Raw genomic sequence first — 15,407 nt, forward strand, 5'->3', positions numbered from 1 at the left:
ATTTTCAGATCCTGATTTGGGAGTTAGGAATTTTTATTTATGTTCTTCCAATCTAAAGAATCCTCAATTAATTGTAAATCAAATTTTTACTCTCCAACGCTTTTTCTAAAATTAACAGTAGTAGAATTTAGTTTACACTTCAATTTAATTCAGAGAGCAACGACGTTGGCTTGCGAAAATTCTCTATTGTTGTTCATAAGATAACCGCTTGATTTGAAACATTTGGACAAACTTAAATGACTCATATCAGTTCATTATTAATGAACTGGACTTTTTCTCAAACATTAACATAAATAGCTTTTTCAAATGATGATTGTGTTTAGGGATATTAATATCCAACATTGGAAAGAAACTTTTGATTTTCTGTGTATCACTGTGAAAATCATTTGGTAGTTGTAGAAAAATCAAACACAACTGAAATGGAGATTGCTAATGGTGGTGGTTGAGTGGGGACATGGAGGAGAGAGAGGATGCAGGTAGAAGATAGTGTGGAAAATAAAACTATCCAATGTGGTGAGTCTATGATAAAGCTATACTCTTTAGTTGATCTCATGGTTAAATAATAATTGGGCCATGGTGGAAAAGTATTCCATTGACCCACCCTAAATGCCACCTCCTCGGACACTTCCCAATGGCAACATAAAAAAAAAAAAAAAAAAACACATAAGAAAATTATTAATGTATAAAACAATATATAGTATTAAACCTTAAAAGAAGCCATCAAATGCATCATCAGAAAGGAGAATAATATAGAAGTAATAAGATGCGTTTTGATCTTCATCTCCATGGATAATAAATAAAAATATGTAGCCACTTTTTTTTTTTTGAGGGAAAATATATGTAGCCACTTGATAATTTTAACTTTTTATAAGCAATATATATGCTATATATGATGAGTACGTATAAACCAATGTTAATGCCCCCCCCCCCCCCCCCCCCCCCCCCCCCCAAAAAAAAATATTATTGTAATTTTTATAATGGAATGTTATTAACTTATGTTTCATAGTTTTATGGCACAAAAATTGTTACCAACATTGAGACTGTAGGGTACCCTATAGGTTCCATTTAAAGCATTCTCCTTTCACAACTTTAATTGTTTTTGTCTATAATAAAATGGAGAATTGGTAAATTAGTTGGAATCATACACCCTTTTAGATATCGAAATATGTGGGGGAGATCCTCTTCATTTCTCAAAAATAAAATGATCGCATTTAGAGAAATAAAAAAAAATTAAAAATGAAAATATATACTGATAAATAATATTTGTGACACTACCTTTATTTTGTGTATTTTTCTTTTCAAAGTTGTGATTTTGTGGTGGCTCAATGATTTTTGTTATGATTTGTATATGTGGTGTTTTTTTTTTTGAAGAATTGTATATGTGGTGTTTATTTACAACCACTTGGGTATTTTGATATGATTTTTGAAAGTAATATTTGGCCCCTCGTAAGAGTTCGGTGTCATTTGTATAAATTATTATAGAATAATATATGTTTCGAACTCCTCTTATCGCATATTACAATTTTAGGATTTTTAACACATCCGGAATTTAAAATTTTGGTGTAAAAAATGCACTTTTCAAGATTTTCACACATGTGAATTTTAAAATTTTGATGTGTAAAATTCAGTTTTTGGTTAAAATAGTGGTCCGTTATGTTTGTTTGTTTATGTGGTTTCTTATTATCATTTGTTGCTATGTGAAACATTTTATCATGTTTGAACAAATGTTAAGTATTAACACTAAACGGGGAAAAGTATATATGTAGAAATCAATTTGTCAAGATAAGAAGATAATTTAGAACTTTGCTACATAGAGGGGTTCCGACCTTGTATAAAGCGTGTTAAAATTCTAAAATTCAGATGTTTAAAATTAACTATCCCGTATCACTAAGTATCATATAAGCTGATTATCGTGACAATTAGTGATACGGGATAGTTACTTGTATTGCAAGTTATTGTTTAGATATGCAACTAATTAGTTACTTATATGTGTGTGTGTGTGTGTGTGTGTGTGTGTGTGTGTGTGTGGATCCTACCTCACTTGTAAAACTAGATTGGTAAATAATGAAATTTCCATTCATAAGCTTCTTCTTTTTCATAGCTTTGTGATTTACAAGCTTTCTTTTTTCATTTACGGAGCATGAGATTATCCTTTCACATAAGCTACAAAATTACATAGTAGTGACACTTTAAATTGTTAGCATCCTGTTCAGTGTTTGTGTCTATATTAATGTTCATACTTCATAGCTGTAAATCGTCTGTTATAAAGCAATATCTAGAACCTAGAAATTTCATTCTTGTTTGAATCAATTAACTTTAAAATTAAATTAAAAAAATTGAATCGTTCAAAAATGTGTAAATAAAATAAATAGAAGCTTTTATTTTATTATATTGCTAATTGTTATATCTTTCATTCTGCTGGTTGAAAGAGTACAAGATTCAGGAGCTATATAAAGAAGCATCATAGATCTAATCTGTATTTTGCACTGGTTAACTGTAGCATTCTCTAGCTGTAATTGAAGAACAAACAATATGATATACAAAGGAGATCAAGAAGCTATTCAGTATTCATAAATCTATATGAACAACAAACATAATACTAATGAATTAGTACAACAAGAAGAGATACAAGACATTGCCAAAGACTAGTTAAGTGCAAAGACATAATTGATACCATAGAGGCAGTTGAGTAGGAAGTTTTCATTAAAGAAGACAAACAAGTGGTGACAGTGAAGATTCCTCTCATTCTTTCCAGTTATAGGAAGCTCGGTCGACAACTAAATAGTCTCCCCTGATATCCTTTGCAACTCGAAGGTCATCATCGAGGTATACAGTATCAAACCTACAAAAACAAGATGCAACTACATCATCACTAACATCACATAACTAAAACGTGACAGACCAACGCAGCATTGTTCAGACATTTTGCTCAAAACAATCAAGGTGTAGAAAAAGGTAAAATGGGACAAATCATACAAATGAAACCACAAAGCTAAGATTTATGATCGTAAAACTACTGGAACATGAAATGTAGCTATGGGGGAGAGTGGCAAAGGGGTTTAACAATTTGATCTTTACTGATAATGGTTGGACAGATAGAGAAACATCTTTATTGAGGCTCTTCTGCTACCTCTTCAAGTATATTATTGTAATTAAATAATCATTTCCTCTATGTGCTATAAATTGGTCCTACCTGTCTGTCGGGTTCTACTGGACATTAATCATGCTACTACAAATGATGAAAGGAGTGGATCCGTTGGAAGAAGTTCACACCATTAGAGGATTCTGTCAAGTTTTCGATGGTGGAGTTTCGGTTGCTTGGCTGTTGGAAATGACCAAGTTACTGGAGCAATGTTCATCTGATGAGAGGAACGGAGCAAAAGTGGTCGGGGAGGCACAACCAATGGAGTAGGGCGTAGTATTTTGGGAGGATGTTCTCGAATTTTTGACAAAGATTACTTTGAGGTGTATAAGATGGCAGCAAGCAAGGATGGAAATAATACAAGTGGAAAAGGAATTATTCTTCCCTACAATTTATTAATAACCAAAGGAAAAGATAAATAAGAGAGAATGCTCTCCTTTTGCACCGGCTAAAACCAATAAAATCTAATATTTTGCAAAAGACCCTTCAAACAAGGATGGAAGTCTTAATTATAGACTTCTTGTTTACAATAAGAATCAATAGCAACTAACCTAAGACAGAAATTCGAACAACACCCCGCCCTTCTAATTCAACCTTCTCCTCGAACTTGACGTTTAGGAACTGAAGTCTGGTCCTGAAGCTCAGTTGGCAGAACAGCTTCTACTGGATGATTTTCTACTGCATACTATAGCTTAGAAATATATATAAAAAAAAAAAAAAAAAAAAAGATGTATAGTTGTATACGTGCTTCTTTAGGAAGATGCAGTTGAAAGGCTACTGTCCATATTTGTTTCATCACCAAATTCCTAGCTGTCAGTTTTGGATGCAACCTGATAGGCTTAGATACCTGCCTGTTAGGATGAATGAGGGAGGATTTTCACGTCAACCCAATCACCCACTTGAATTTTGGATGGTTTACCGAGACGATTAGCAAGCTTGATCATTTAACTCTGATCACTTTAAGTGAAACTTTAATTGTTTGAAAGCTTCATCTCTGGTGATTAAGTCTTGTGCTACTGCCTCGACAAAGGCTTTCCTAGAAACAAATATGGCTAGAGTACACAATTTCAAAAGTTGTGCATTTTACAGCCCCTTGATTACCGATGTTCCACCATTGTTCATCCCAATGGTATAAAACCGTCCAAGTATTTTGTTGTTCTGAACTAAAACACCTCAAGTAAGTTTCCAAAGTTCTGTTCAGAACCTCAGCTTTCCCATCATACTCCGGATGATAAGGTGTATTCATCATCAGCCCTGTCCCTTCCGTTCTGAAAAATTCTTTCCAAAAATGACTAAAATAGGTTGGTTCCCTGTCACTCACTACGGATGTATGCAGCTTGACCGCCTTCTTGGCGAACATTTCAACTATGGATCTTGCTGAATAAAGGTGCTGGATAAGAATGAAATTCCCGTATTTGCCAAACCGATTAACCACCACCAACACCAAAATGGCATCAAACCCTTTTGATTTAGGCAGACTTACTATGAAATCTACGTCGATATCTTCTCGGATGTCATTTGAAGTAGGCAACGGTTGAACTTGAAAAAGTCCCTCAGGTGAAAAAACTTGATACTTACTCCTCTTGCAAGTATGGCATGATGCTAAATAGTTACTGTGTTTTATATGCCTAGCCAGTATATGGATTAAGAAACTCACGCAGTAACTTAAGGATCCGACATAATGTAATCTGTCATTCCCCAAAGTATTATTACCATGAGACTCGGGTTTCCCAAGCAGATCCTCACAAACTTTTCTTAAAAGGGTCTTGTTGCCATTCTTCTTCAATGGAGTTCACATCCTGCCATGCTTGTGGCCTACCAAGAGATCTCTTTCGGATTTAACATCAACTTAAGTTTATATCATGTATCCTATATTTTTTCCTACCTTAATTGTAATCTGCTCCTAGCTGCCTAATTTTGGCATTTGGGTTGCCTTCAGTGTATCCTCTAGCACCTTCATTCGTGTTGGGTTTGAATGGGTTGAGTTAGTTCCACATTGTCTAGAGATTTGGTCTAAATAGTGCTTATAAAGTTTGGGAAGTCCTACTCTTAAAAGCCAGTGTTGTAAGGCTGCTTTAGGTCTAATCCAAATTTTAAGGTAATTTTGTATAGATACATAAGATACCTCTTAACAACGAGCTTGACTCTTAGAAACTGTAAGTGTTTGAATCCTAAAGTTTCAACTATAATTATAAATAATTGCACCACTATCATAATTGCTCCACTTTTCCAACCAAAACCACAGGTGTGTGGGAGATCATTTAAATCACTAATTCTACATAGAATTCTGCTAAATTGTGTGTGATGAAATATTCTACAGTGTGTATGAAAAATCTATATGACAATCAATACAATTTATTGTTTATATAGATGGAATGTGAAGCAAACAACTAGGAAACTTATTAAACTAGATTGTAAAGACCTAAATCATTAAATAAAATTTTAGTTCAACAACATTATAAACTTGAAGTACTTACCAACCCTGTCCGAATGGTGGCAATGGTATTTCCCAGTTCTTTCCACGTAACACTGCACTCGTAAATCTGAAACGACCAAATATTAGTTTTCACAGGTAATATGAATTTTTATTAAATATATAATAAATAATACCAAATTAATTTTGATTCATAACCAGTCTACCAAATTTTACACAGTGACACGTGTGATGGCATTCTTTTTTTTTTTTGGCCAAATAGCCCAGTGGCTAGACTCACACACTATAAGTGTGGAGAAGTGGGAAATCCAGGGTTCAAACCTCGGCCCCTGCATTCCAATGTCCATGGAGCTACCAACTGAGCTATATTTACTGGGATTAAACTATCAACCACTTGGTCAGAAACCTTGATACCTATTGAAATTACGGGGTTCAGGTAGCAGTTATGATGAATAATAACAAAATACAAAATGTCTGCACTGATTAAGAGTGGTTGAGTTTACTTAACAAGAGTTCCAAAATTTATAGAACTCAAATGGCAAAATAGCAACAAACTATGTCCTAAAAGACATCCCTCTCTAATGCCCTGTATAAATGAACTTTGTCAAAGGCTTAATCCCATGTTTTAAGACATGAGTGGTCTTATAAGAATGTTTTCATATAACAATGTCAAGCTTGAAGGGGGGATGGGTAGCTCAACTGGTCTGAGCTAAGGGTTAAGGAGTTAGAGGTCCAATGTTCAAGTTCATCAGAAAAGAAAAAAAAAAAAACACTTCCAAGCTTGAGTACGTCAGAAAAAACAAAAGACTCGAATTTGAACAAAACCTACCTAGAGATTCAAGGTTGGTCGCTTAGATATTATGAAGTAGTCATCTAGCAATATAGTACTTCAAAATCACATTTGAAATTCAAGTTGATAATGAAAACATTGCATTTGAAAACTTTTTACTTCAAAATATTAATAATAAGACCAATTGGAATTGCCCCATGAGTACAACTCCACTGACACCGCTTAAACATTAGATATGTAATGTTGGGGTACAAGTTCGAACCGGCAGTTCCCCATTTCTCAACACCTAAACACCTAATGTATGAATTCTCGTAACTAGACTACTTGACAAAAAACTTTAATTTTGTGTAAAAAATAATAATTTTGTCTGTAAAACCTAACTCAACAAGCAATGTTGATATCGCTAGACCGAATGCCTTCACCCGAGCTCGAACCCAGGATAACGCGCTTGTGTGTATGAGTTTCAGGTGGACCGAAAAAACAAATTTAATTTAACAGCTTGAATGATAACCAGTTAAACCAAAATCAAAATTAATCAATTAATAACATCAATTAAACAAAACTAACACAATTTATTTTCAATTACTCACTTGAAGTTCACTCTCTGCTCCGAAGCAACTTCAATATTCGACCGAACAAAGAAAACACCATCAGGAGTAAAAGTAATAACATTGTTAAGAATCAAATTCTTAACGTCAATGACCTGTAAAACATCTCCAGCTTTAGTTCCAAACAAGCCAGCCTTCTCAATGATGAACAGCTGCTCCTTCTCAGTAGTCCAGAGCAACCGCCAAGTTGCCGACAGGGAATCACCTGTGGTTACTGTACCGGTGCCAAGCTCGGCCATTGCATCGATCGCGGTAACGATCGATGCTAGCTTGGTGGGGTTGTTTTGGGTCTTGAGGCCACGGTCTTGGTCAGAGATGAGGGTGAGGAGGTTCTTTTTGGCGGTTAGTCTTTTGTTGTTGGTTTGAGAGGTGAATGGGTTGGGGAAGAAAAGGGAAGTGGTGGTGGTGGTGGCCATGGGAATGTGTGGTGGTGGTGGTGATTGAGTTTAGTTTCATGGTGATAATAGTTTGTGTGAGTTTTTAGTGTGTGGAGGGAGTGAGCTTGGAAAGATTTCGTGTTAAAAACAGGAAAAAAAAATATATATTTGGTTATTTGGATTTGTTTATTTGAGTTTATTTATTGACGTAAGTTTTGTAAGACCGATTGGAAGAGTTTATAAAAATAGTTTACGAAAAATTTCATAAGCTTTTTTTAAGTAAATGCTTTTTGAGATTGATGTTTTTTTTATTTATCTATCATCGAAAACGAAGAAGGTCGAGGATGGCTTACGGTGCGTGTTATCTAAAGGGAACAAGCTTTTTCGACCGCGGTGGTATGATTTAGGGCCCACTCCGTGTTCCGCCCACATGCCTATTGGAATAGCAGGCTTCGTTGCCTGCCCTTTATATCTTGGCACGAGAAAGCGCTGGCAACAACAGAAAGGAAGGGGTACATGTAGTGCGTCCGCCCCCTTCTTAGTCAATGGGGCAGCAGGGTCGGCATCTACTAAATAAGAGAGAATCCACAACTTATTTTTATAAGTTCTTTAATAGCTTACAATTATTTTCAAAATATTTTGTTATAACAAAAACAATTTTGTTATGAAATTGATCCAATGTATTGCAAAATATTTTTAAGTAAGTAAGAATTGAGTGAAAGGGATAAAGAGAGAACAAGCTAATATATTGTATTAGTTCACAAGTGTGTCTTTACATTGCATTATATGTCCTATTTATAGGACACAAATAGGTAAATGAATAAGCACATTACAATCCACTTACTAGTGGGAGTTACAAGTATGTGGAAGGTTAATGGATGGCAATCCACCAATTGATATATTCATAACACTCTTCCTTGGATGTTAATCAAGGATATGCCTCATTAAAACCTTACTAAGAAAAAACTCAATGGGAAAAAATCTCAGTGGAGAAAAAAGAGTACAATATCCGATATATTTGCTTTGTTAAAAACCTTACTAGGAAAACCGAGTAGGAGAAAACCACGGTGAAGGGAAAAAGAGTGCAAAATATATTTATATCTCCCCCTCAATCAAGCAATCATCTTTGAAACGATGAAAGTCAATATTTTGTATTTGTTGTTCAAAAATTATGCTTGGGGGTGACTTTGTGAAAAGGTCTGCAAGATTATCACATGAACAAATTTGTTGACCGCTTATATCATCATTCTTTTGAAGATCGCCTTCTTTCAACTGATCAATGTGTAACACCTTGAACCCCACCATTAATATTTAATATAAATACAACAATTAATTCATATTATAATCAAGGTGCCACGTCATTAAAACTCAAAACATGCATATTATATTATTCATCAAAGTTTTGCAACGGAATAAACAACATCTCCAAAATCATATCAAGGTCTCAGCAACATAATTCAAATCTCGGATACGTCAAATAAAATAACAAGTTTATCCATATAATTCCAGCATAGAATATAAATAAAATATCTCATAAAAGATCCTAATCAGAGCCTAGACTAGACTCCAAAGCAAAAGAAAATGAGGAAGCCTCAAGCTAATCATCGGTACTCACGCCGTCTCAAGAATCCCCAACCTGCACGTCTACACCATTTTACAATGGCGAGGCGACAAAAGTCACTGCAGGGTAAGTTTACATTCAACATTAAGAAACTATGAATTCAAGTATAGTATATTAAGTGTCATACCTCAATTTTTGACCTAAGGTCCCAGTGACACATGTCTTTTGACTAGGAATATTCCTTGTTTTTTTTCAGACCTCCTCTCACTTTTTTTTTTAATTTTTATTATTATTTATTAGTCTCTTTTTTTTTTTTTTAGTTTCCATCTTTTAATACTTTATTTTTATTTAGTCTTTATTTTTATAATTTACCTTTTTTATTTTTTTTAGTCTAATTATTTCTTTTAGTTTTTTTTTAACCATTTTAATGAGTCCGAAATAATTGTCTCTGGGGTCCAAAGAAAATTCTATTCCAATCATGGCACTATCACAGCCTCAATCACAAAGTCAGAAAGTTCTTTCCCATTTTTCATCAGGAACGCGTTTCATCATCAATACCTCTTCTCACTTTTTTTATTTATTAGTCTTTTTTTAAGTTTTTAGTTTTATTTTTATCGTTCATTTTTATTCAGTCTTGATTTTTATTTTTTTTTTATTTTCCATTTTACCATTTTATTTTTATTTTTTTTCGTTTAATTACTTCTTTAGGTTTTTATTAACTTTTTTTAATAAGTCCAAAAATTGTCAAAAAATATAGTGTCAAGGTCCAATTTTTTTCTTTTTCAAGTGTGCCACCAATCATGCCATTTTTACATGTCAACTCTCCCATTTGAAAAATCATTCAAATCACATTCCAAAACCATCAATCTCATTCAAATCCCCATCAAAGTGCATTAAACCAATTTTCCATTTTTCATCAACCTTAGAACCTATAAATAGAGCTCTCATCCTTCACAATTTCACACACCAAAAGTTCTCTTGAGTTGTCAAAGAACTTTTCTCTCTTCTCCCTCATTTAGCTTGTGTTGGCGAGCTATTCTTTTCTTCTCTCTCTTTTTTCTGTCCCTTCGGAATAAGTCCCTTCGGAATTTTGTCCCTTCGGTAATTTTTGTCCCTTCGGTTGTTCCTTTCTTTTATTTTCTTGCATTTTATTTCTTTTTAGCATTTTATTTTATTTCTATTTAGCATTTTAATTATTGTCATTTATTTTCCAGCAATTAGAATTTATTTAGGTCCAATGTAAATATAAATGAGAAAAGTGTGTGTGTGGGTGTGTGTGTGTGTGTGGGCGCGTGTGTGTGTGTGTGTCTTTTATTTCTTTACCGCTTTATATATATCAAAAAAAATACAAAAAAAATTAGATTAGGGATTTTGTGGTGACTCAACGTCACTACAAAAATCCACGCACTTTTATTTTTATTGCTCCGTTAGTTTAATTTTTATTTAATATTCAAAAACAACAAAAACATTCAAATAATTAAAAATCACAAAAATATTTTCATAATAAACCTTGATTTTCAATCAAGTGATCGTTTCTTTTTATTTTCTTTCTTAATCAAATATCAAATCAATTTTAATCATACTTTGAGTCTATTCTCTTTCAATATAAAAAATACAAACCGATTCTCATTTGCCACTTGACTTTTTACTTTAAAACCTTTTCAAAACTAATAAAAAACACAAAACAAATCAAACGTCAATTTCTACCCCGAACTACGAGGTTTTGATCCCTCACGGGTACGTAGGCAGAGGACACTCGTCCTTCCAAATCAATAAAAATGTAGATAACTAGGTCTCCTTTTTTTTCCTTTTTCTTTTTTATCACTTTAAATTCAATTTTTAAAAGCAAGCAAGTTTATAGCACAAAAAGTTAAATAAAATCAAGAGGTTCTCGTAGAGTACTACGAATATTTAGGGTGCTAATACCTTCCCTAAATATAACCAACCCCCGAATCCTAAATCTATTCAAAATGGGGTAGTTTGAACTTTTTTTCCCCTTTTCCTTAAAAAATTAAAATGTTCAGTCGTGAAATAATTTAGTGAGTCAAACACTAAACAAATAGCCTTGACCTCCAAAAAATGACGCGACAGAAATGGCGACTTCACTGGGGACCCCTAAGAGGGTTAAGCCTAACTTGGCTTTGTTTAAAATTTTGTGCTTTAAACTTGCTTAAAAAAAATCAAAAAAAAATCAAAAAAATAAAAGATGGAAATTACGTGTATATTTGTTCTTTCTTCTTCTTTCTTCTTTCTTAACGTGAGAGGTGAGATAAGTCCTAACTCGGGCTTGAGAGAAATGTAAGATAGAAGTGGTAGAATCATAGTGGCATACCGAGAGTATTCTCGTGTCTTGACGCATGTGATATGGCCACACTTAGCGGAGGAGCTTGAAGTGATATATGTCGGCGGGTGTTGTCACGCTTAGACTTTATTACTCTTAAGTTTCCGTTGAACGCTAAGGACCTTTAGTAACCCTTAACCCATCTTGGCCTTTTAGGACGTAGTGCGGTGGCTAACCGGGTGTTGTCTCGGTATTAGTCGACACACGATGCTACACTCGAACTAGACCTTCTTACGAACGATGTTGGACCGGGTGTTGTCTCGGTATCCGATAAAGTTCAAAGGCGGTTGGAATTCGGGAACTTGGTAGAACCCGTAATACAGGTACATTTGAAACCATAGTCCCTACCAAATGGCGTTGTTACCCTGGCTCCAACATTATGGACTTAAACCTCGCCATGTTTTCACCGTTCTTGTTGCATAATCATGCATACATGCATACATTCATAAACTTTTTCTCATTAAATACCGAAGGACTTTGATAAGTTTTTATAAACATTAGAGGTATGAACCTTGTAAAAGGAACACCGAGAAATACATTTTCAAAAGTCTTATCCAGACCTTAGCTTTTGTTGGGGTCTCTTTCCTTGACTTTGCTTTTGCTCTTAAGGAAACTGTTTGTAACACTTCAAATTATCATTTGAAACAATGTTCCTTATAATGTTTACAATTACTTTGACAAAGTCCTTCAATAAAAAAATGTGTCCATTTTTGCATAAGCATAATCCATCATCATGCATTCATAGTTTCAAGTCCGTGTCTCACACGTTTGTTTTTCCTATAAAAAGGTCAGCCCATTTCAAAAGTGGTCCGACTGTCCTCATCCAAAGCCAACTCACACCTACAAACACTCGTGCAAACAAAGAGAGAGAACGCATCAGTTTGAACAAGAAATCCACGAGCATTCGTGAAAAGGTAACAACACTTCAGGCCGAGTTAGAGAGACTGAGTACCCTGGAGGTTTCATTGGTATCTTCACAGGATCAGTCGCGGTTCCAGCAAGGGCCCGAACGCCAACATCAACAGCAGCCTCGACAACAGGCTCCAAGGATGCAGTTTGACCCAATCCCAATGACATATGAGGAGCTGCTTCCCATTTTGCTCATGAAGAACCTTGTCCAAACTAGAGCGCCTCCTCGGGCGCCTAACGAGTTGCCGGTTTGGTATCAACCTGACCTCTCCTGTGCCTTCCATCAAGGAGCACCCGGCCATGACATCGAGCACTGTTTCTCTTTGAAGATTGAAGTCCAGAAGCTGATTGAAGCCAATATCTTGTTTCTTGAAGATTAAATTCGGACGTACAAGTTAATCTACTGCCGAATTATATTACCTAGTATTGTGACACATGGAGTGGATAGCCGCAATTGGGTCGCTTTTGATGTTCCTTCTACTACTCATCTGTTCAAATAATGTGTGTGTTTGTTGTTTGCTGCTTTTCAAAAAAAATCCTTTCGTCTCGCCTGAGATGAAAGTGAACTTGTGTAGAGATTTTTGCTTCATGTATTTTCCATCGTTAATAAAAATGTCGTTTTGATCCCGACTTTGTTTTATTTTGTGCTTTTTCTGGAAAAATGGTAATGCAAAAAACCCAAAAAAATAATCATCTTCAAATATCTGCATAATCATAACTTATACTTACTTGTCAAAATCAATAATCAAATCATGCATTAATAAACCCGTTGAACACATTAACCTTATACTATCTTCCAACTTTGAGTTCCTTGTATCCGAAGCTCCTGATGAAATCTCTCGCATACTGGGGCATCTTAGCCGTTGAAGTTGCAAACAAAAATCAAGAAGATTGTCCAGAAGATGGCAGTCGCTTACAAAGATTGGCCCGAGATGCTATCGTCTACACTTCATGAGTATCATACTCCAGTACACATTTCAACAGGGGCAACCCCCCACCTTCCCCAATATACGACATGGAGGTCGTGTTTCCTATGGAGGTCGAAGTCCGTCAATAGGAGTTCTGCTGGAATCCCGATTTGGTTGAACTTAAAATGCATGACAACCTTGTCCAAATATATCAAAAGAGGTTTGAAACAAGCTTCTAACAAAAAGGTTCGTGACCATGAATTTCAAGAAGGGAACTTTGTACTACTTTCCAACCAGACTCTAGGGGCAAGTGGATGCCTAATATGAAGGCTCATGTGCAATGACTTTTACAACCATGGATGGTGACAAACTCACATGTCCTATGAATGCCGGTGCAGTCAAGAAATACTTTGTCAAAATAAAAGCTCGATAAGTCGCAAACCTGAAAAGGCGGCTTAGGCAAAAATGAGCGTCTCGGTGGACTGAAAACCCGAAAGGGCGGTCCAGGCAAAAATTAGAGACAAAAAAAAATGATGATTTATCCTGATAGATTGAAAACCCGAAAAGGGCGATCTATGCAAAAGTTAAGGATCATGACAAAGTAACTGCATCAGTCAGGAACAATCCACTTGGGGCATACATGTTATCAAAGAACCTCCGATTCGAAGCATCTGCAGATCAAGGACTCGGAACAGGGGCAATTCAAAGTTGCTAGGAAGTATAACGGTTATTGTGTTCAATGTACCTCCCCATTACAATTACCATTTTCCAAAATTTTCAAAGATCCTTGGAGCCATGCCATTGGCAGGTCACCACTCAATTCATCAAATTTGAGCCTGTGCCTATTTATTTGGAACTCCTGTTTATTCTATTTGCAAAATTTCTTTTATTTTTGATGGCAATACTTGAAGCAAAAATTTTCAAAATATAAAACTTTTTTACATCTTTTGAAAAGTGTGAACAACAAACACGCTCTCTTTGAGCTTATGAGTAGGTGAAGCGTACATCAGCATCCACCTCGAAAACGGTTACACTCCGAAATAGAAACATGGCTAAGCAATGTGGAAAGGACCTCTGCTTTGAGCAAGATGCTATCACAGTCCAAAAATACAAAAAAATACAAAAATAAAAGCTCGCTAAGTTGAAAACCTGAAAAGGCGGCTTAGGCAATAGAGAGCGTCCCGGTGGACTGAAAACCCGAAAGGGCGGTCCAGGCAAAAATTAGGGGCATAAAAAAGGAATATACTCCCGGTGGACTGAAAACCTGAAAGGGCGGTCCAGGCAAAAGTTAGGGATTTTCAAAAAAAATATACAAAAAATGACTGTTGAAGCATACCAGTGGAAGAACACTCCACGTCGGTTTACAAAATGGTGACTTCTTCCAGATTCTTTTGGTTAACAATGGGCTTTATCCCCAGGAAGCATCTGTTGCTACCTTGTGCCTGACTTTACCTCGTCAACGGCTCGATTGGTTCACAATAATATCATCTCCAAGGAAGTTTGTCGAGTGTTTGTGCTGCGATGTCAGTCCGCCTCCTGTCTTACCTGTTTTGTCTCGTCTCATCAAGTCACCTGTCATATACACTTCATACAGTCATACGAATTACATTCATACATTTATACATTCATACATTCATACACTAATACTTTCACATATTCATACATTCATTCATACCCAGCATATACACAACATCATTCATACATAACCGCATTGGTCACCCATAGTCTTGTTTTGTCGTATCCCTTCAGTTCGATCTTCACTCATGGTGCGTCAAGCGAATAGCTTGCAAACCTATTTTGTTACCTTGGTGTCAAGTGGATAGCTTGCAAACCTATTTTGTTACCTTCGTGTCAAGCGAATAGCTTGCAAACCTCTATTGTTATCTTGTGTCAAGCGAATAGCATGCAAACCTCTATTGTTATCTTGGTGTCAAGCGAATAGCTTGCAAACATCTTTTGTTACCTATGAGTCAAGCGAATAGCTTGCAAACATCTTTTGTTACCTGTATGTCAAGCGAATAGCTTGCAACCCTCTTTTGTCATCACGAGTGTCAAGCGAATAGCTTGCAAATATCTTTTGTTACCTTTGTGTCAAGCGAATAGCTTGCAAGCCTCTTTTGTTACCTATGTGTCAAGCGAATAGCTTGCAAACATCTTTTGTCACCTCTGTGTCAAGCGAATAGCTTGCAACCCTCTTTTTGTCATCACGAGTGTCAAGCGAATAGCTTGCAAGCCTCTTTTTTCATCACCAGTGTCAAGTGAATAGCTTGCAAAAATTATTGTCTTATAAAAAGTGTCATCCCCAGCGTTAGCTGTTCTAGTGATGTCACTAATCAA

The 15,407-nt window shown here is 35.6% G+C and overlaps 1 protein-coding gene across 2 annotated transcripts; it reads right to left on the reverse strand.

Annotated features, from left to right (window-relative positions):
• Positions 1-2,490: 2,490 nt before the first annotated feature.
• On the reverse strand, positions 2,491-7,525 carry LOC146906323 (Plastid-lipid associated protein PAP / fibrillin family protein). Of its 2 annotated transcripts, none has more exons than XR_015018671.1 (3): positions 6,957-7,525; positions 3,694-5,685; positions 2,491-2,842 (listed from the first exon to the last, which is right to left on the reverse strand). XR_015018671.1 is itself a non-coding variant. In XM_085725774.1 (3 exons), the coding sequence occupies exons 1-3, from the start codon at positions 7,388-7,390 to the stop codon at positions 2,743-2,745; spliced, it is 600 nt and encodes a 199-aa protein (XP_085581900.1). In that variant the 5' UTR covers positions 7,391-7,525; the 3' UTR covers positions 2,491-2,742. The 2 variants fall into 2 exon arrangements, 1 of the variants encoding a protein (XP_085581900.1); XM_085725774.1 differs by having other exon boundaries at positions 5,620-5,685.
• Between the last annotated feature and the right edge of the window lie 7,882 nt (positions 7,526-15,407).

The sequence above is a fragment of the Medicago sativa genome, chromosome 7 (assembly GCF_051527215.1).
Source record: "Medicago sativa cultivar Bolivia chromosome 7, Bolivia_mono, whole genome shotgun sequence".
In the NCBI taxonomy this organism is placed as follows: domain Eukaryota; kingdom Viridiplantae; phylum Streptophyta; class Magnoliopsida; order Fabales; family Fabaceae; genus Medicago; species Medicago sativa.